General features: G+C 36.3%; 1 protein-coding gene across 3 annotated transcripts in view; it reads left to right on the top strand.

Moving 5' to 3' along the window:
- Positions 1-23,095, top strand: part of fras1 (Fraser extracellular matrix complex subunit 1) — a 125,647-nt gene that overhangs the window by 28,017 nt on the left and 74,535 nt on the right. For 2 of the 3 annotated variants that reach the window (XM_089130216.1, XM_089130215.1), the window contains exons 3-14: positions 8,082-8,189; positions 8,646-8,738; positions 9,195-9,354; positions 10,348-10,481; positions 10,710-10,793; positions 14,495-14,596; positions 15,630-15,821; positions 17,053-17,142; positions 17,595-17,633; positions 17,775-17,922; positions 20,669-20,815; positions 21,295-21,429. In XM_089130216.1, coding sequence (XP_088986342.1) covers positions 8,082-8,189; positions 8,646-8,738; positions 9,195-9,354; positions 10,348-10,481; positions 10,710-10,793; positions 14,495-14,596; positions 15,630-15,821; positions 17,053-17,142; positions 17,595-17,633; positions 17,775-17,922; positions 20,669-20,815; positions 21,295-21,429 — 1,432 coding nt within the window. The remainder of the gene's footprint in view (positions 1-8,081; positions 8,190-8,645; positions 8,739-9,194; positions 9,355-10,347; positions 10,482-10,709; positions 10,794-14,494; positions 14,597-15,629; positions 15,822-17,052; positions 17,143-17,594; positions 17,634-17,774; positions 17,923-20,668; positions 20,816-21,294; positions 21,430-23,095) is intronic. The other variant, XM_089130217.1, reaches the window with a different exon arrangement.

Raw genomic sequence — 23,095 nt, 5'->3', positions numbered from 1 at the left:
GCCACGTTTTTCGATATGTGCCAATGTCCTTAAAGGCATTCTTGGCGTCTTGGACCAAGACACCGCTTGTCAAATTTCAAGCCAATCAGACTTAGGGTTGCGTAGTTATAGCCATTTTTGTATTTTTTCCATGTTATTGCACCACCAAGTGGCCGGTCTCAACATTCTTTTTCACACAGCCACAGAATGAGCTCTTACATATGTGGGTAGAGTTTGGTAAAAAAAAGAAAACAGGTATTTGAAATATAATAATATTTCACAATCTTATCTTATTTAAAAAAATAAACTTTTCAAAAATCACATTTTGAATAGTTGTGTATGAAGATGAAATTTAAATATCTTAAATTTATATTTGCAAGCATATTAATTGACCATGAGTGAACTGACTCCCTGTTGGTATAAATGTGTTTGATCAACCATCCAGCACATATTTGTTAACCATTAACACACTGCCTGCATTCTTCAGTCTCGGAAACAGCATTCTTAAAGTGGTCCCTTTTTCATGGCAAATCTCCCACATTGTTTGACCAATCCCTCCCCAAGAACAGGTTTTCCAGAAAGCCAGTTTTTGTAAATAATTTACCATCACTGTTTCACTCACTACCTGAGCCTTCCAACGAGCATTTTGTTTACACGCAGTGTGATCAGGGGAACAGATTTACCTGGCTAGAGTGCTTTGTTGTTGTTTTACCTGTCATCTTTCAAGGTTTTAAGCGTTAATAATTCAATAGGTGTGTGGGGCAGAAGTGCCCATTGAGATGACCTTTAGTAGTTTGTATTTAGTACAGTTTAGTTCAACCAAAAATGAAAATTATGGCATTAATGACACCCTCATGTCATCCCAAGCCCGTTAGACCTCCGTTCATCTTCGGAACACAGTTTAAGACATTATATTTAGTCCGAGAGTTTTCTGTCCCTCCATTGAAAATGTATGTATGATACACTGTCCTTGTCCAGAGAGCAAATAAAGACATCGTCAAAGTAGTCCATGTGACATCAGTAGGTTAGTTAGAATGTTTTGAAGCATCGAAAATACATTTTGGTCCAAAAATAACAAAAACTATAAAATTTTTATACAGCATTTTATTCTCTTCCGGTTCTGTTGTCAATCAGTGATGCTGATGACGCTGCTGACGTGTTATCTAGTGCGCCCGAGCTTCATTTACAGTCTGAGGGAGACGCACGCTGTAAACAAAACAATCTTCGCAAACATGGATTTTTCGACAGAGAGGAAGAGGTTAGGGGGTGGAGTGGTATGGGTATAGTTAATATTTTAATGCTTTCAACATGAGTTAAAGCTCTTGACTTCTTTTTTTTAGTAAAAATAACAAGCTGTAAGACAGAAACCGTGAATTATTGAAAAGTCTGTCTGCACTGGCCATTGTGTTTGACCACATCCTGAGGAGTTTATCTAAAAACAACAACAAAAACCCCGCTTGATCATGTTCCCTTTCCTCCTTAATTTCACTTTCATTACGTCCTTATTTTTTATTTTTATCTAACACTAAGTGTCTCCACTTATACCCTAATACACACTATTTCAATGGCTCCATTATTCAGTTTCCCTCTAGTCAAACTGAAATCTGCCGTCTGCAATAATGTATCATATTATTTAAGTGCAATCAACTAAAATGTTCATTATAGATCTGCTCTGTACATTTATTAAATACAGTGCTGTCAAATTCTGAAGGGCTTTTGAAACTTTCTCTTAGTTCCAAGAAACGTACAGCCACATTTATTCGTTTTTTTTTCCTCTGAAAAAAATGACAGTGATGATGAAATGTTGTAATTTAATGACAGTAATTTTCATACATATGACATCAGGACAGTTTTTAGAGATTATTATTGTGATTAAGGGGTTTCCAAGTCTTTCACTATAGGAAATTTCCAAATGCGAGTGAGTGGGAATAGAGCAGTAAAGATGAAGCTATAATTTATTAGTTTCTTTTTATGTTGGAGCTAAACTATATACATGCCTTGACAGCCTTATGTTTATATTCATAATTAAGTGTTTACAAGGAGGACCAGAAGATTTTAAACTGCACATGGAAAATTGAATTCACACTGAGGACATGAAGGAAGATGCATGTTCAGTTTTCCATAAGAGACACATCTCTGCCCATTCAGAACGCAGTAATTATCACATTTGCTTTTGAATGGAAGAACTATTCAGGCTATTAAAAATAACAAAGAGATAATAAACCCACTCTTGGACATTTAAATTAGTATTAATATAAAAAGGAAGCATAATTAGATACTATATAGCTGTAAAAGTTTCCATCTCAACGTTTTTTTATGATGTTTCTTCTTGCTTTAATTTCCCTAAACAAGATGTGACCATTTGAGCATATTTGTGCAGTGACAAATAGATTTAGACATCCTTTTTTGGCAACCTAGTCTTACCGCTTGCCTTGCAAGAAATTTGCATATAATCATGCTTGGCTGGCATAAGAAAGAAGTTGTGTAGAAGGCAATTGAAGTGCAGAAACTGAATACATTTGAATGTAGTCAAGCCCATTTTTGTTCAAAGGAACAGCAGACATAGAGCTGTGTCTTTAAAGGGATACTCCACCCAAAAATGAAAATTCTGTCATCATTTACTCACCCTCAAGTTGTTTCAAACCTGTATGAGTTTCTTAATTCTGATGAACACAAAGGAAGATATCTTGAAGAACGATTGGAACTTTGGCACCGTTGACTTCCATAGTATTTTTATTTTCTAACATGGAAGTCAATGGTGCCAAACAACTGTTTGGTTCCAATCGAAATATCTTCTGTGTTCGAAAGGGAGGGGTAAGCAGTGGGCTGAGCCCTTAGTGCAAACTCACAACTGAACCGCTAGATGCCGGTAAAAATCACACACTGCACCTTTAACATGCCATCCTTTCATGAAACTTGGTGCCAGATGTCCTTCATGCATTTTGCATCATATTGTTTGTAAAGAGAGGGTCACCCCTGGGCTTTTTTTCTCACTAATGCCCACTCTGCCCAGGAATGTCAGAGACAAGGTTTTATAACAGAACTTTTTATCACAAGTTATTTTTATTGGACTTGTGAACAACTTGCTGATCATAGTGATCCATGATGTTTTGTTTTATGAGCACCATATTTCAAAAATGTATCACAGTTTTCACCAAAAAAATATTAAGCAGCACAACTGTTTTCAGCAATGATAAGAAATGTTTCATGAGCACCAAATCAGGACATTAGAATAATTTCGGAAGAATTCTGTGAAAGACTGTAGTAATGGTAATTTTTTTTTTTTAAATTGTAGTAATATTTCACAATATTACTGGTTTTACTGTATTGTTTATTAAATAAATGCAGCATTGTCAGCTTTGAATGGCATACAATGAAAACAATGCAAACAAGTTGCAACACAGTTTTAGTGATGCTTTCAAGAGAGTGTTTTTGTATAGAATGTGCAATGTAGAATACATCACAGAAAACCAAACTAAGTTTGCAAGGCAATAAATAAATAAAACGATTTTACAAGAATGCTTATTATTTTTAGAAACATTTTAAAATTTCTCTTGCTGTTTGTCATCCCACATGACTAATACCATCCATATAATTGATGTATATAGGATGTGCTTAAAATGATTTCTAGACGGCTTTATTATGTTAAATAAGTTACCGAGTTCCCCTTTAAGATCTCTCAAACTGTAGGCGAAGTTGCATTGGTTGTAACTTTGGCCATCAGCCACTGCTTTAGTGGGCTGAATTGGCTGGGGGACACTATTTAGCACATTCTCTAATTGAATTAGTCTGTGCAACGGTTCGGTTCTGACTGATCTCTCACTGCCTAGCTCAATTTGGACTCAATCACCTTCTACTTGCTTGGCTAGTAGTCTTTAGCTTATAGAATTGAAATAAAACATTTACATGTAACCTTGAGGGTTTTAATGGAATGTTTTCACCCAGAACGTTTTTTTTTAAACTCCATTTAAATAGCCACTGCGGTGCTGTTATTACTTTGAGTAGAAAGTCACATGATACTTTAGAATGACACAGAAACAGAAGATAAATTGTTTTCTTCGCTATAGACAGTCTCAAATCATCCAGTGCACACAAGAGACCATTTGTCTGTGGGCAATGGTGTGTATCTGAATTGCACCTGAGTGGCCCACCAAATATGTCACATTACTTCCTCAGCTGATTTATCAAATATGTTCTGTCACACAGACTCTGCTGTGCCCTGGAGATTGTGCAGATTCACCTTATTCACAGTATGCTCCTGTTCGCTTAAACAAGTTAGTTGGACCAGATCCAGACCTATCTTTAGCTTCAGCAACAAATTTCCTTATTTGTCGATTCTTCTCATATGTTGTTCCAAGCGGGCCTATAGGCCGGGGCTCATTCAAGCTTACTTTGTGTTTTAGACAACCCAATACATCAACCAAATAGCTTTTTTTTTGACAGGGTTACACCTTGGAAGTTGTGTATGTGCCTCCAAAACCACCTTAAAAAAAAAAAAACTCAACTTTAGTGTGTAGTGATATATGGTTTTAAATTTAAGTCAAAAGTATTATCTGAATCTAAAACTCTGTGGAAAATATTCATAGTAATTGCATTGAACTACTGCGCGGAAGTTGCTCTTAGAGAGAAAAGACTTACATCAACCAGCAATAATCTTGTGACTGCACAAATATAGCTCAGAAAACTCTGAGAATTTTCCTTTTTAAATTATTTGATGTTGTGATGTAATGCAATTAAATTCAAACATTTTTAAATACCAAAAGTTGGTTTTAATGAATTGATTGTAATGAATAATTACACTGTATAAATGTGTCATAACATTTTGAATGCAGTATTATACCTGAATAGAAACTTAAGTAACTGTGTTGCTCCTCATGAAAAAAGTTTTGTGAGTTATTTTTAATTTAAAGATCTTTTATGTCAAAGCTTTTTCCTCACAACTTATTTTAAAGTTGACTAGTTTTGATTTGTAGGTCTTCTACAAGAGGTTTGCATGCATCAAAAGTCAAAATAACCCTTTCATCGAAAGTGAAAGATACATTACTTGTTTATTTCAGTAAGCAAGAGTCGTTGTGTAAGCTTTTTATTATCACCCTGTGTATTACTAGTATATCAATTTTGAGTGGTTCATTGTTTTCTATTAAATGTAAAAGGGGTTCTCACTTAAGATAAAGGTAAGCTAAAACATACCAAAAATTTATTTTATAGTGAACTATCCCTTAAAGTGAGAAATCAAAGAACACTTTTTCTTTTAATACTGCTTTCCTTATTAAGGCTTTTGGTTAAAGTTCAACCAAAAAAAAAAAAAAAAAAATCTAAAACAATTTCTAATAATCTTTCATTTGAAGCTTCTCAGTCTCAGTTCTCATTCACTTTCTTTTCATGGAAAGAAGTGGCCATAATAATCTTCACAAATTTACTTCTGTGTTTCACAGAACAAAGAATGACACATGTTCTTGAAATACATATTTTCATTTTTTGAATGTACCATCCCTTTAACATATTAATGTATTCAAAACGTATTTCCCCCATGATATAGCTAAATTTGTGCAATGTGACTTTTTCACAATTTTTGCTGAATGTGCTCTATGCCACACATCACATTAGATGTGTTTTTAGAACACTAACAACCGAGATGTTATCACCCCTCTGGGCCTCCGGATAGCACGGGCAGTTTGTGGAGATACTCACTGTCCTCAGATCTTTCTGAACTAGCCATTCAAAGCCACACTGGGGCCATTCCCCATTAAGACATCTGTGCAGAGTGTCACTTCAGAGGTGCTGTGCTGAAATGCCCAACCCATCAACACTTGCTCAAAATGTCAGTTTGACAAGATGCCTCCTCAGGATAGCTGTCACTGTGTGTGATTTATAATACAACTGTACAGAATTTATGATCTGAAGAGCAAATCAAAGTTTTGTGCATATAGTGTATATGTTCTGTTTTGGTTTAGTTTTCAGTCGCTTTTGCCTGAGTTCCCGGTCGGTCACTGATTCATCAAAAATAACTTGTCCTTGAACTTGTTTAATGTTTCATTCACCCTCACATTTCTTGAAGTTTTTTTTTTTTTTTTTTTTAAATACTGTTTGAGGACCAATCCAAACTCCAACATGGCTCTCTGTCTGTTTGGGTCTGCTTGGATTAATTCAGGGAAAAGGCTAGCTTTACATAAAGGAGACTCCTCTCTTTTTTAACTTTCTGTTCATCTGATACCTTTAAAGCAGGAGGTCCCTTAGGCAAGACTGTTAATAGATCTTAAAGTACCAACAAAACATATTTTAGTCTTATCTGTTGATGCTCGAACATGTATTGTTGGAAATGGAGTTGTGTGGGGTTAAATGCAAGATATCTTTACTATTTGCTGATAATTTACTCACCCCCATGTCATTCAAGATGTCCATGTCTTCCTTTCTTCAGTCGAAAAGAAATTAAGGTTTTTGATGAAAACATTCAGGGATTTTTCTCCATATAATTCACTTTACAGGTAACCAAACGGTTCAAGGTCCAAAAGGCAGTTTCAGTGCAAACTGCAAACTGTTCAAAGGGCTTTAAACGATTTCTGACGATGAATAAGGGTCATATCAAGCGAAACGATCGCTCATTAAAAAAAAGAAAAAAAAAGAACAAAGTTTAAGTTTTATAAGCTAAACGAATCTTTTTCCATGTCAATTCATTCATTTCGTTCGTTGAATGAACCAAATGACACAAAATAGATTTGTTCATTTTGATGAACTAGTTCGAACAGGAGAGTCACGAACGCGCATCACAGAACAGAGCAAGGTGACCATTTGAGCTTATAAAACTTAAACTTTTTTTTTTTTTTTTTTTTTTTTTTAAATGAGCGATCGTTTCGCTTGATAAGATCCTTATTCGTCGTCTGGAATCGTTTAAAGCCCTTTCAACAGTTTGCAGTTTGCACTGAAACTGTCTTTTGGACCTTGAACTGTTTGGTTACCAGTAAAGTCCATTATATGGAGAAAAATCCTGGAATGTTTTCATCAAAAACCTTAATTTCTTTTCGACTGAGCAATTAAAAATAGTAAAGATATCTTACATTTAACCCCACACAACCCCATTTCCAACAATACATGTCAATTAAATTTTTTTGAAAATTGATGATTGGGAATGTTTAGTGGGTATGGAGATTGTATCTTGGACTCCTATCTATTTAGGGTGACCATATTTTGATTCCCGAAAACCAGGACACTCGGCCCGGCAATTAGATACTCAAATGATACTCGATTTTTACTCAATGATGCCTTATTAATTTCAATACATTTAAAGTAGGCTATGCCTCAATATGGATATAAAATTGTTATTACAAAATACTATCTATAATATCTGTGGCACCCCCATTGGACATATGTGCCAGGTTTTCACACAGTGCACACAGCCTCCAACTTGTCCCGATCGGGAGAGTAAGTGGGAAATTTCTTCTGTAACTCATCGGTAAATACACATTTGCGCTTCGGCATGTAGTTGGCAGACGTGCTCGGACGGCTGTCTGCTTGCTCGTTGTGACCGGAGCGCGAATCGATCACAGAGAATGTCAATTAATATTAAATGAAATACAATTACAATACAATTCTAAGTTATGAGTAGCTACTGTATACTGTAGACTACTGTTTTTATTTTTAAAACGGTGTGAAAAGTAAAAATTGTCATCAAATATTAATCTTTGAAACATTCAGTTATTCTTGTTCCGCTGGCTGACCGTACAAAGATTCATATTGTAGTTAGCATTTTTTTAAAAGGAAATTACATTATAACATGAAAATTTACTGCACATGCACATAACCAGTAAGTAGCAAATCTCAATGGGTAGCGTGAATCGTCAGAACACCTGTCAATTTAATGGCCCAATGAAAAATAATAAAAACCAGGACATTTTCATCACTTTTTAAAAAACAGCCAGGACGGCCAGGATAGGACGTGAAAATAGGACATGTAACAGGACGTTTGGTTACCCTAGATCTATTTGACCTTTTTTATGTTTTAATCTCCACATGTCAGGGACCTACTTTTTACTATCGATCAACTGAGAGTTGATAGCATTTGGTGTGCATGGATTTATGTCTTTGTACCTTTTTTCCTGTTATAGAACAATACATCATGGAAACCAGACACCTGTCAAGACTGCATCTGCTCTAATGATATTGTCATCTGCAAACCCACTCGTTGCCGAAATCCCCAATGTGACTTTCAGAGGGTAAGATTAAAGTAATTTCTCATAGGCCATTAAAAAGGGGCAATAACAGTACCTGAGTAGATAAATGGAATGTTAGCTACAAATGAATGGATTTAATGATTTTGATCCAATTAAAACCAATACTAAGAAACCTGTTATAAATGGCTAGAATAATGATGGTTATACCAAGAACCATTTTGTAAGAAAATTAAATGTTACCTGTTTTTTAAAGGATTTCTACAACAGTTAGTACTGGTCCTCAAAAGTGGTGTTGTTGTTGGTGACATCACTATGTAGTTACTCACTGAATCATTCACAGCTTGCAATGTATCAAAAATATTGAAATAACACTAGTCGCAAAGACCAGTTTTTGGTCCCTTATTGTGTCTCATTGCTCTGAAGTGTATTGTCATTCATAAAATCTATCTCTGGGATGTTAATGCATCTCTTGAAATGTTTTTTTGGATGTTTTCCAAGGGTGAACGCTTGAGAATCCCACCCAACAAGTGCTGTCCGGAATGTTTCACGCAGTTGCCCGGCATCTGTCACCATGAAGGAATGGTTTATGGGGTAAGTGACACTTCTTATGACACAACTCCAATGAAAGATGCTCTAAGCCTCATCCTGTCCCTTAGCCAATCTTGCCTCCTCTGGTTGAGCAGCCGGCTCGTTGATTGCTGCGTTTTGTGCACAATGGCTTTCTTGTTTGTGTTCCACTCTTCCTTGAGAGAGCAAGCTCCTTTTTTGTCCCAATCACCCCTACTAAAGAGCCACTTGGTGCTCTGTTTAGGATTCAAGCAGTGTAGCTTTCAAATCAAGTAGCATTTATTTTTTTGGGGAGCAAGCTGTGTTAGCAGTAGGGCTCAAAACAAGAAGTGATATTTGGCATGTTTGCACAAATTTAAAGTTAACAGTTTTTTTTTTTTGAGTCCATTTCATGTTTTTATGGAATAAAATCATGGTTTCTTCAACCATGTCCTGATCCACCGCTCTCTCTCTCTCTCTCTTACTCGTTCACTCTCTTAGCATGACAGTCAATGGAGTAATTCCAAATGTTCGGTGTGTACATGTTCTCATGGGAAGGTGACCTGCAGGCCACGTGATTGTCCTCCTCTTAGTTGTGGGAAAGACCAGAGTCCTTTCATCCCAGAGGGAGACTGCTGTCCTGTATGCACTCATAATGGAGGTACAGTAAGCTACAACTTGATGTTATACTATGTTGCTTGTGAAAGTGACTACTTTTCTCCCTCTGTTTCAAGTTTTGGTCAGTCGGTTTGTTCACATTATGAAAAAGAATTTACTCATGACATCACATATCTTTAGCATTTTTTTTTTATATTTATTGAATGAATTTGTTTCCTTTTATTTAATTTTGTATGTTCATTTTCAGTTTTATTTTAATGCCCCTAGTGAAAAAACTTATACCAACATATTCTTGTAGTATACTTGATACTAAGTATACTATAAATCCAATTAAAATCTTTACTGACAAATTGTTTGAGATTAACTGATATAAATATAATAATAAAAATTTATTTGGAGTACTATATTGCACAATGCACATTTCTTAATAGTACCCTAAAACGATTAGTAATGATAGTATGGTATCTGTAAATGCAAGATATTTAAAGTGAACCGAAATTTTGTACTTGTAATAGTTCCACTTTAGCACAATCAAATATACTTAAGTATATCTTTATTTGGACCACACTATTTCCGGTACAAAATGGTATTTATATTAAAGCAGTGCAATTTTAAAGATGATGTGTGTAGTTTCTAGTGGCCTCAAATGCATTTGTGATCTGTTTGCGTGGATATACAGTAACAGCATTGTCACAACAAATGAATTTCCCGAGCAATGACTGTTGTAGTGTTTGAAACTTGTTTGAAAACAGCCATTATTTTTACATTTCTGTTTGGTGTCACTAGTGGCACAGATATAGCTCATTTCATTTTTTTACATGCGACTTTTTGAAGTCAGTAGCAATTATCTGTTTGCCTCAGATCCTGTTCTCTTTGTTGAATGTTTTCATGGTTGTTAAAAGACTTTCTTTTTTTAGCTAAATGGGTCCCAGGAGGGTTTATTCTAACGTCTTAGACCAATGATGTGTTTTGTTTTCCTTCAGAGATCTTAGTAAATTTTTATTGCAATTATAAAAAGCTCTCTCGCACTCCATAGCTTCATGCACCTGGGAAGGCCGTGAGTACAGAGATGGGGTGGATTGGACATCTAGCCCCTGTACAAAGTGTAGATGCCGAAATGGCCGTGTTGAGTGCCTGGTTGTGGAGTGTCAGCCTGTCACATGCAAAGCGGTCAGTAACAACCCTGAACTGTCAGTTGTACTTTGTGTTTCAAACAGTCGGTAATAGTCAAGGCAAAACAGTGCTGTGTGTCTAGAAGTGTGTGTCTAACAACTACTGTTATCTTCCACATTATGTCTAAAACTAGTTAAATGGACCCTGTTTAAATGTTATTATGTACTGAAAGAGTTGATCCAGCTATTAAAAACAGTATGTTGATGTACTTGTTTAATTTTGCAGAATGAGAACCTGGTGGTGCTGGCAGGACAGTGCTGTCCACAATGTGAGCCGAATCCCTGCATGGAGGCTGGTAATGAGTACAAGGTAAGCCAGAAAGCAGATTAGAGAAAGGTAAAATATACATAGAGATCTGATGGTGGAGATAGATTGAGAATGACAGATGTGATAAAGTGCATGTCTGTATTATGGAAGACCTTTTCAGGGAGGGGATGGTAAGTGTGGGTTAAAGTGTGTTCATCATTCATTTTGTGGCAGATGGGTTGAGGGTAGAGCCGTGTCTGAATCCGGTGTGTGTGATGTGCCTGTTTCACTCATTCATCAACACATTTCTTTCTCTACCTTATATCACCCGTTGTTCCTATCTTCATTTTTCACACTTAATACACATTATTCCCTCAACTGACTTTTCATCTGTTTGCTAGGTCTCTCTAAATCTGCCGTTTTAGTTTGCTTTATTAACATAAAAAACTGTACATTTGTATTGCCAAAGAATTTATAGCATAGCTGCATATATAGCTGATCATTTTTAACTTAAAAAAGCTACGAACTGGAGCTTAAAGTAATCTAAAATAATAGCACAAAATTAAAGCTAATCAAGTTTATATTAATACGTAACTTATATACATTTATATGAATTGACTGTGTATTTAAGATAGATATGTATAATTAGTGATATTATATCATATTCATTAAAGAATATGATTAAATGTGATAAAAATATCACTTATGAGCAACAGTTTAGTGATGGACACACACATTCATGTCCTCTTTAATACAATTGTCAAACCACCAGAGCTAATATTATGGTAGACATATTCATAGACAATATTCATAGACAGGTTGAATCATGTTTTTTTTGTGTGATTAATTCTAAATTATTCCAGTTGATCCCCTCGGCTCTGAATATACAGTTCACACAACACATTAGACACACAACCGTCTCCAAATTCTCTCATCAGCTTTGCATTTAGGGCTGTTCCTCTCTTCGCCGTGTTCTCAGCATACATGTCCCACTCAGTGGAATTCAGCTCTTTTGATCGCAGTGGATTTTGCGAAAGCAAAGCAAGGATTTAGGGAGGATAACATTCACCTCTCTTTTCATCTCCTTGTAGTTCTTGTCTTGTTCACTACAGCAGTGGCTGAAATTGTCATTTATTTTAAAGCTGCAGTCCGTAGCTTTTTTGGGTTAAAATATCGGAAGGACATTAAATGTAGTCACGAAATGACTTACAAATGATTTACATACGATACGATACAACGATGATCTAGGGTTGCCGCGGTGAGGAAAATTTCCCACCGGTTAATCGACGTGTGACAACAACGGTAATCCCGGTGTCACCGTGGAGGGCAGGGCGGGGGGGTTAAATAGCTTTTAAATGCGTGCGCGTTATACTTTCACTTTCGAAATAAGCGTCAATTGCTTGAATGGACAAAAAAAAACAACTCGCTGATAATAAAACTTTTATTTATAGACTTTTATTAGCATAACGAACGAATAAAAATAACCCCATGCATAGGCTGAAAAAAGTGAAAATCGGCAAAATGTGGGCCCAAACAAATAAGAACCATAAAACGTTTATTAACGAATAAGAAAATAAAATAGGCCTAAATAAATTACACAAAGTTTAAATGAGATAAAACCAATTAAAAAGAGACGAATATAAAATAAAAACTTCAAAACGGACCTTAGCCTACATAAATGACATACTTTCACTTTCGAAATAAGCGTCAATTGCAATTCAGCGTCAATTGCTGGAATGGACAAAAAAAACAAACAAAAAAAAAACAACTCGCTGACAATAAACTTTTATTTAGACAGCACTTTTATTAGAATAATAAACGAATAAAATATAGACAGAACTTTTATTAGCATAACGAACGAATAAAAATAAAGTGAAAATCGGCAAACTGTGGGCCCAAAAAAAAAATAATAAAACGTTTATTAACGAATAAGAAAACAAAATAGGCCTAAATAAATTAAACAAAGTTTAAATAAGATAAAACCAAATAAAAAGAGACGAATATAAAATAAAAACTTTAAAAAGGACCTTAGCCTACATAAATGACAGCACTCTAAAAAAAAAGTAAAACACTATAAATTGGCATTTATTAACATTAATATATATTGGCCAAAATATTGCCAAACAGGCGCTTTTGCATTGCGTTTTGACACCAAATCTTCCGCCATTATCTTGCTTTTCTGTAATTTGACTCGTTCTCGTCTCCACACGTGCTAAATGGAATCCTGATGCTTGCTGATCTGTGACGTGACGGCACGCGTTGCGCAGTTCATTTTTAATTATAATGCTCTCTTCAGAACTAAATAATTGAAAATTATTATTTTTAATTAATTCAAATAAATATTTTAGCAAAAACGAATACTTTAAAAAAAAAAAGTCAAGACATCGCGGTGTCACGGTGGGAAAGTGATGTCACCGGTGATGGGGCTTAAAACCGGTAACACCGTCAACACCGTCTATCGCGGCAAGCCTACGATGATCCAAAACAATGCTACCTGACCACCTGCTTAATATGCTGTTGGTCCTCCGTGTGCCGACAAAACAGAGCAGACTTTGAGCAGAGCAGACTTTTTTAGCCAGAGCAGCAAGGCTTTGACTCTATAAGACCCCTGAAGGTGTCCTGTGGTATCTGGCATGAAGACTTTAGCAGTAGATCCTTCAAGTCCTGTATGTTGCTTCAGTGGATTGGACTGGAGTGGTTGGTCCAGCACATCCCACAGATCCTCAATCAGATTGAGATCTGGGTAACCTGGAAGCCAGGGCAACACCTTGAACTCTTCATCATGTTCCTCAAACCATTCTTGAGCAATGTGTGCATTGTGGCAGGTGCATTATCCTGCTGAAAGAGGTCACTGACATCAGAAAATACCATTGCCATGAAGGGGTGTACCTAGTTTGCAACATGTACTGTAGGTAGGTGACAAGTGTCAACTTGACATCCACATGATTGTCCAGACCCAGGGTTTCCCAGCAGAACATTGCCCAGAGCATCACACTTCCTTCACCGGCTGTCATCTTCTCACAGTGTTTCCTGGTGGCATTGCTTCCCTAGGTAAATGGCACACACTTACACAGCCAAAAGAAAACAGGACTGATCAAACCAGGCTCTCTTCTTCCACTGCTCCAAGGTCCAGTTCGGACGCTTTTGTGCCCATTGTAGGTGCTTTCGACAGTGGAGGGGTCATCATGGGCTCTCTGACTGGTCTGCAGCTATGCAGCCTCATACAACAGGGAGCAATGCAATGTGTTGGGACACATTCCTCCCATCACCATTATTAAACTTTTTTGTGACTTGTGCGACAGTAGACCTTCAGTCAGTTCAGAAGGTGGTCAAACCATCTTTTGGAGCAGTATTTTCAGTGTGCGGACTTCACACTTCTTTAATAGCTTTATTTGCCCTCATGTATCGGATGAGCCTTGGATGCCCAACACCCTGTCGCTGGTTTGTGGTTTGTCCCTCCTGACCTCCAGACCACTGTTGGTAATCTCTCACCACTGCTGACCAACTCACAAGCCTTGCCATTTCAGAGGTGCTCTGACCCAGTCGTCTTGCTGTAACAATTTGGCCCTTGTCAAAAGCAACCCAGACATTGACATGTGAGCTAGGAGATAAGATAAGTTAGGAGTTACCTTTGTAAGTCGCTTTGAATAAAAATGTTTGCTAAATGTTTAAATGACCGTCAATAATGGTTTGGCTCCAGAGTGTATATTATGTTCCATTGACACTTTATATTTTTTTTTTTGTGTATGTCTCTGTGTTTTTAGCATGGTGAGCAGTGGCAGAGGGGTAGCTGTACCACCTGTGTGTGTGATCGCAGTCAGTCCCGCTGTCAAACGGAGAAGTGCCCTCCTCTCCACTGTGATAAGGTCTCAGCAGAAATCCATTACACCCCAACACTTCATGTCAAAGACAGTTACTTGACTAGCAAACTTACTTCGAAGAACACTATAGAGAAGCTGCTGGCCAACTGACTAATATATTTTACATTTTAATAGAATCTCACTTTGATTATAGTGGTTTATGCTTCCTTTGCCTGAAAGTGATAGTTAGGATTTTTCATCATCTATGATTGTTTGCGCTATATATTTTGCATTTTATGTACTGCGCGTTAGAACAATACTTTTATGTTTTACCTTAAAGGAGATCTCCGGCGCAAAATGAACGTTTGGTCTAATAACACATTGGTACCTAGTCAACCGTTCTCTGAGATTTGTTTTCATGATAATCGAATGTAAAGAGTTTTATCTCTAAAAACGGTTTAGCGTATAACACTAATGAATACCACTAACAAGGCTCAGAATAGCCCCACACTAACACAGTAACATAATGAGGGTCCCTACATGCAAACCAAAGCTTTGAGATCTTTGTAAGTGTACAGACCATTTAATAAGAATATATTTTATAAAAACAGTCCACTTTGTGTATACGTAACGATTGTCAAGACTGTTTTCCAAAGATGGCTCCTGCCTGTATAAGCAAAGGGGACTGTCTTTGCGCCAGAGTTGTCCTTTTATAAGTGTAAAACCTTAAAGAGCGTGAAATCACCACATGAGATCAAAATGAGAATTTAATGACTTTTTTATTCACATCTCTTAACTTTTAGTCCATTTATATGCTGAAAGTTGGAAAAATTATTTGGGCTCTCACACAACCTTCCAAGTACGTCATCACACTTGTAAAATAATATTGTGGGGTCTTTAAATAAATATTCTGGGTTAGATAAAACTAGATAAAGACTGGGTTAGATAAAACTGGATTAGATAACTGGGTTAGATAAAACTTTTTACAGTGGATTTTCTTTTGTTTTTTTTTACAAACTGAGGCACAAGACAAAATTATTTGATGTGAATGAGCAAGTGTGTTTATAACACAGTATGTGCTAACATGTGTTCTATTCAGGGTCAGATGAAGGTCAAGCGAGCTGGACAGTGCTGTGAAGATTGTGTCCTGTCTAAAGGCAGCTGCCTCTATGAGGGCATCATACGTTACCATGGCGATATGTGGAACGGCACGGGTTGTGAGTTCTGCATGTGTGAACGGGGTCAGGTGCTGTGCCAACGGGTCGAGTGTGCCAGATCGGAGTGCCCACGGGTATGTGTCCAAATTTCGATGCAGAGCCATCAGCAGGAACACATGCTTGCCCTATTCATTAAAAGAAACAATTAACAAGCTCAGCTGGGGGATGCCCTATTTACCAACATTAAAAAATATTAGGGCAAAATATACTAAGAGAGTTTAAAATCTGGGGCACATTGTATCGGTGGTCATTTGTCCTGGTTATGAATTATAACATTATTTAATCAATACATTTTTCAGATATATTCTCCATTAATCATAAGGAGCTGTGAAAGGTTGAGCACTGGGAAGATTCATCACTTTTTAATTTTACTTTTGGCCCAAATCCAGGACAGTCAATGTAAAGGTTATCCTTAAAACTATTTTTTGAAAATAGTATTATAGTGTGTATAGTAGTGTGTAAAAGTATTATAAACACTGTAAAAATTTGTAACATGCAATTATTTGGAGTAATTTCTATTCTTATAGGGATGATTACCCTACCACACACATCATTTACTCACCCTCATGTCAATCCAATCCCATAAGACTTTTGTTCATCTTTGCAACACAAACGAAGATATTTTTCTTGTGAATAAAAGCTTAAATTAAATATCTTCATCATATGAAGCAATCATGGTTCTTGGATTAAACGGCTTGAATCATGTCTTTTTGTGCTTTTTGAAGTGTGAAAGTTTTGGTTGCGTGGAGTTTCAATTGATGAACAAAAATTCTTCATTTGTGTTTTGAAGATGAACGACATGGTTGAGTAAATAATGACAATGTTTTCATTAAAATTTTGGGGTGAACAACAGCTTTAAATTTAGTTTTGTTGGTGTAAATTTAGATGTTCTCACGTGAAGCACATCATTGCAGTGGTGTGAAGGTCATATTCTTTAAAGTTATAATAATAGAGCATCTGATTAAACAACACAGAAACACAACATATGCTTATCTATCTATCTTTTTTGAAAACAGTGATCAATCTGTCTTTCCCATTTGTAGCTCCATATTTCTCTGACATCTGCTGATTTCCGCGTAAGACCACCCTGACTTTGGTGATCAAACTGTGTTACACAGAGACAACTAAAGATTCCCTCATGAATGTAAATGACTATTGATAACAGCCCCCTATAAAGAGCCTCAGAGGTAGAATTGAAATGTGATGTAATTAGAGATTTGTGGCTCTGTGTGAGACAGCTAATCATTCCCCTGGGGTTGTTTCATGCTGAAATTAAATGAGCTTATATTTCACACCTTGTGCTAGGGAGAAAAACTGGTCCATTTGCCTGGGAAGTGCTGCCCAGAGTGTAAGACAACAACCAGTTCCTGTACATATTCACAGCCAGACCAAAAGGTATGAAGCTTTATCTGCCGATACCTTTAAATCACATTCAGTGCTCTTATATCCATCTTCACATATAACATTTATGCACTATCGTTCAAAAATATGGTAAAAACAGTAATATTGTATTACTGTTTTTTACAATATGAAAACACTTTTTTTCTGTTTTAATGTTTTAAAATTATTATTACCATTGTTGAAAACAGTTGTGCTGTTTAATATATTTGTGGAATCAGATTATTTAATGAATTGAATGTTCAAATGAAGAGCATTTGTTTGAAATATAATTTTTTGTAACTTTTAATATGATATGAAAAAAGAAAAGTATTAGAAAGTTAAAAGTATATATTTCTTTAAACTGATATATATAAACTGTATAAAAGTAAATATTTCTTTAAACTGTTTTTTTTTTAACAATAGCGTACAATGAGCATTTGATAACAAGTAAATCTTTGTCTGTTTAGGGGTGGAAAGCCAATGTCAAGAGTTTTAGACGCCTCACTGTGAGTAAACATGAGAACTTGATTTATGGTTTGCAAGATTAATAAATTCAATTATAACACTTTTTTTTTTTTTTTTTTTTTTTTTTTTGGTCTAAGCAAAAACAATTGTGTTTACTGTATCTTTTATGTTTCTGGTCTCAGAATCTGGAGAGTGTTAGAGAGGGGCCATGTCGTGAGTGCCAGTGTCAAGAGGGTCATGTGACCTGCTATCAGCACTCCTGTCCCACCTGTCCATTGGGAACCCTAACTATACCGCACCGTGAGCAGTGCTGTCCGGATTGCAATCCAGGTGAGACCTGCATCTATGTTTACCTAACAGCAATGATGAATTACAAGCTACTGTTGTTAATTACAATGCTCTCTTATGAGTTTGTTTCAATGAAATCAGTAAAATTGGGGTTATACTATGAATTAGAGAAAGGAAATCTAATTTATTTACATCTAAAGAACATTACATTATTCCCAGTTTAACAATATTTCTTTAAAAGTAATGTAATTTTTGATTTCATTTAGATTTCTTTCTTTATCAGGCCTCCCAGGAAGAATTCCTTGGCCATAAAATAAAAAAGTAATTAATCTCAGTGGGAGAGAGATGAGAGCTATAGTATTAGATTATATTCTGGTTATTTAGCTCTGTGTCACCCACAAGACTCGCGTCGTCTGCTCTATATACTAAATTTCCCTGGTGACTTCCAGAGAGGCTGCAGGAAGGAATATACATCTTTCTCTCTCTCTTTCTCTTGGAAAAGACCACAGAGAGAAACGAAACAGAGCGTATTTGTGTTTACATGTAGCTTATACATATATTATCTGAAGAGACTGGGCAAATTGTTTGGACATATATGTGTGTGGGTGTGCTTCTAAGATTATAATGTAGCCTCTATAATCGCAGCAGTCAAATAGTACATCTTCAGGAATTCATTTGTCTTATTGTTTTTTCTTCTATATTTAACAGCACTATATTAGTAAGTATCAGCTTGCATGCTGATAGCATTTGTTAGCACGTTAATGTCCAGATTTGATCATTACGGCAAAGGCAATGTGTATGCATTTACAGCCACATAACGATTTGTTAACTTGACTGCCTGTTGTGAGGAACAGAAGGAGCCCAGCATCAGTGTTTTATCAGATAGATTGTCTGAGACATAATTACTTGGAGTGTTACTGTGAAAAACACTGTGATTCAGAAGGATTTGCGTGCTAGTGACTGTGTTATATTACATTTGCACTCAAAACAAGATTTTTTCAAATCGATGGAAAGTCTCAAAGGTCATTCTGGCAAAAAAAAAAAAAAAAAAATGCTTACTTACTCTGAAAAGTGGAGAGTAGGATAGTTTTTCCACAAAGAGTTATTGATTCACACATACCAAAGTATTTAATTAAATATGATTTATAGGGGAATGTCATAAAATAATAAGACTTTCATTTTCTTCCTCCGGATTTGAGTCTGCCTGCCATTCTTATTGAAGTCCGCTCCAAAAATTGGGAATGACCATCAAATGATCACCGATGCACCTTGCCCTCTTTCTCTGGCCCAATGGACAGAACCAGAAACCTGCAACCCAAAGTCCTTTAGTAATTCATTCTTGTGCCAAGTAATGGTGCCAAAGGGAATTATTGTTGGAGGCTCGAGTTTGCTTTGGACCATGTGGAGAAGTTATGAATGCCTTATTGGAACACCAAAGACTGGGTTGGAGATTTGTGGGATTATTTGCATGACTATAAATAAATTACCATGATGTCACACAACAGGCAACTGTGATTTCAGGTGCTTCAGGCAAGCAACAGTTGTAATGGTTTGTTAAGCATTGTATAATTAAATAATATGATCTAGAGTTCAGATGCAAATCCCTCTAAGCCTCTAATATTATTTAATTATTATTGTATGGATGACACATCCATACAAAATGATCATTTTTATCAAGCTTGAATAGTGAAGTTCAGTAATTTCACTTAAATGGCAATGAAGATTACCTATTAATTGTCATTTAAGTGAAATTACTGAACTAAATATACAAGCTTGAAAAAAGTGATCATTCTGTAAGAAAATTTCAAATGGCACTTAGAGGCTTTTGCATCTGAACTCTTCATTTGTTAATGTTAAAATTAAATATGGTTTAGACCAGGGGTAGGCAAGTTCGGTCCCTAGAGAGCCGCTGTCCTGCAGAGTTTGGCTCCAACAGTGAAAAAGCCTGTAGCCTTATGGTGCGTTCACGTGCTATGGTAATTAAGGTAAATACCAAAAGCCGACGTGGAAAATGCACATGAACACCCCCTCATGTGGTATTTTCCACAGGGCAACTCGTAGAATATTTTGATGCACGAGTTGCCGAGATGAGATAACCTCTGACTTTTTTTAAAACGGTGGAGAGCAACGCAAGATTCGTGAACACTGTCTTGGTGTTCGTGAATGGTAAAAATATGTTATTATTATTATATTATTTACTGTTTGGGTTTTGATAAATAATTTTCTTGCTGTAGCAGATGACTTAAGCAATCTAAATAGTTTTAGCTAAATAACAGGTCTGGATCTTCATCTTTTTCCACATTACGACAACAAAAGCACTTGAACGCAACACACTGGTAAATACCAGTTCACAAGTGGAAAATATCATATTTTCCATAACACGTGAACACACCATTAGTAATCCTGAAGACATTGATTAGCTTGTTCAGGTGTGTTTGATTAGGGTTGGGAAGCGGCTCTCTAGCCGAACTTGCCTACCCCTGGTTTAGAGAAAAGAAAAACAAACACTACCATTCAGAAGTTTGGGATTGGTAAGATTTATGTTTATTCATTAAGGGCACATTAAATTGTTCAGAAGTGACAATAAATACGTTCTTTTGAGCTGTCTATTCATCAAAGAATCCTGCAAAAAAATGCCTCATGTTTCCACAAAAACCGGGTCTTTCTTATTAGAGGAGACGTGATGATAATGATGTCCGAATTCTGTGAATGATCGTGATTTGTTGAAATGAGTGTTTGTATGTGTCCTATGAGGGGTTTGACTATGTTTTTTTGTGTGTGCCTGCAGGAGTGCAGTGTCACGAGGACTGTTTGTCATGCTCTGGCACACCAGATCACTGTAGCAGCTGTCGAGATCCTTCCTCCCTGTTAATGAATGGGCGCTGTCTGCAATCATGTCCTGAAGGCTTTTTCGCTCAGGGCAAATCTTGTGCAGGTATAAACAAACTTTTTTTATTGTGTTTTACCATTGTACTTCTGCAGCCTATGCTTGTATTGTTGCATGAATTTCTGTTGCTACTTCATCTCGAATACTTTCTCAGTTTATTCGCCTCTTATTTTACCACCAACATTCACACACTTCTGACCTTAACATATTTTTACTCCTCAAAATGCCCTGTGCTTTGGGTTATTTCTATTAATAGCTAATCCTATAGCTTTGTGTGTGTATGTGCATGTGCAGGTTTGTCACATTCATTTCGACAAGTCAAAACACAGACCGGATCCAACACTGGAATTTCCCCTCACAGGGCTATAGCATCATTTGACAAATTTCCTACTGTCTTACTTCAAAGTCTGATGTACAAACTCTCACACGTACAATTTCAATAATAAACTGTTTTTGCTCTGCTTTTGCATAGTGTTTTACTATTGCAGCCAACAAACAACCCCTATCCCTTATTCTGTTTCTGCCAGCCTGCCAGCCATCATGTGCCACCTGTGAGAATGACTTTGAATGCACAGCATGTGGTGGGTCCTTTCTCCTCAGTGGCAGGCAATGTGTGACCACCTGTGATAGAGGTCTGTTCCAGGACCACACACGCTGTCTCAGTAAGTCAACTGGAGTTTACATTTCATTCACTTTTATTGTCTTGACTCTCTGTGACGTTGTTTACTACTTTTAGAATGCTTTCTTATCAACGTTAAAGAAAGTGCACATACGGTATTGTAATGAGCAAACCTCAGTAGGTAGTTGAAAAGGAAAGATTGCAGTATTAACAACACTGCTATGGAGCTATTATAGAAATGTTGTCTAAAATGCTGTCATGCATTTAAAATGTTAAATATTTATATAAATATAAAATATACATTTTTTTTATATTTATATAAATATTAAATATATGAATGTATGTATTTTTACACAGTTTTGATCAGAATTATTGGCACCCCAGGTAAATATGATCAAAGATGGCTGTAAAAATAAATCTGCATTGTTTATCCTTTTGATCTTTCATTAAAAAAAGAAAAACACAAACATCTAAGCTTTTATTCAAGTAAAAGTATTGAAAGTGGAGCATAAATCACATCATGAAATAAAAAATATATTTTTTCAAAACACATTGGCCATAACTATTGGCACCCTTTTATTACACCTTTTGCCAAGATAACAGCTCTGAGCTTTCTCCTATAATGCCTGATGAGTTTGGAGAACACCTGACAAGAGATCAGAGACCATTCCTCCATACAGAATCCATACAGATTCACAGCTCCATGTTGGTTCTTCTCCTCTTGAGTTCACCTCACTCATTTTCTATAGGGTTCAGGTCAGGGACTAGGAAGGCATTTTGTGCTCATTTACACAATTTTGTGTTGATTTTGATGATTGTTTGGATGGTTGTCCTGATGGAAGATCCAATCACGGTCCCATTATAAGATTTCTAGCAGAAGTCGTCAGGTTTAGATTTTTTATCTGTTGGTATTTGCTAGAATATATGATGCCATGTATCCAGCAGAACATTAACGATCCAGCAGTATATTTAACCGTGGGCATGGGGTACTTTTTTATCCCCGTTTGCTGCCAAAAAGCTATTTTTTTTTGTTTAATCTGACCATAGAACCAGGTCCCTTTTGAAGGTACCTATTTGCATATTCAAGAGGGAGGGTTGATGTAAGTTTATGGGTTAGTTACGTATTAAACCCGGGAAGTATCTCGTTGTAGTCCCATTCGAGACGTTTTTGTAGGCATTAAACTTACTGATTTTTAAAAGACATTGAACTTACATTGAACTTTCAGCGCTGCAACTTTGCAGATACTGTTCATGCACCAACAGCAACATTACACACTATTTAAAATGAAAAAAGTGAAATCGCAATCAACCACCCCTTTAAATAATAATAATTGTGTAATGAAGTTGCATTTACTTCATTGCGATCACCAAAAGTGCCCCCAGATTATATTTAGATTCTATTATTGAACAACATTTTGCATAATGTTAGCTCTAAAAGGTCAATTTCTTCTTTGCTATTAAAGCCAGATGGAGCATTACTGCACCTGCAGTGCGTTCACTCCTTGCATAAAAATCAACCTCAAGAAGTAGGTACCTGGTCTTGTCAAGATTCCTATCTATAGCAATCCAATCTGGAGGGAATCGTGCATTAGTGACCTGCTAACTGGTCTGTGACTGGGAGCACTAGACTGTACAGAAATTACCCCAGTCCCCACTCTCTTTCAATTTCACACTTTAATAAGCCTCTCCTTAAGATTAGACCGTATTCT

The sequence above is a fragment of the Pimephales promelas genome, chromosome 4, assembly GCF_988280905.1.
Source record: "Pimephales promelas chromosome 4, fPimPro1.hap1.1, whole genome shotgun sequence".
Classification (NCBI taxonomy): Eukaryota; Metazoa; Chordata; class Actinopteri; order Cypriniformes; family Leuciscidae; genus Pimephales; species Pimephales promelas.
Note: the sequence above shows the minus strand (reverse complement) of the source record. Positions and strands in the feature narration are given on the sequence as shown.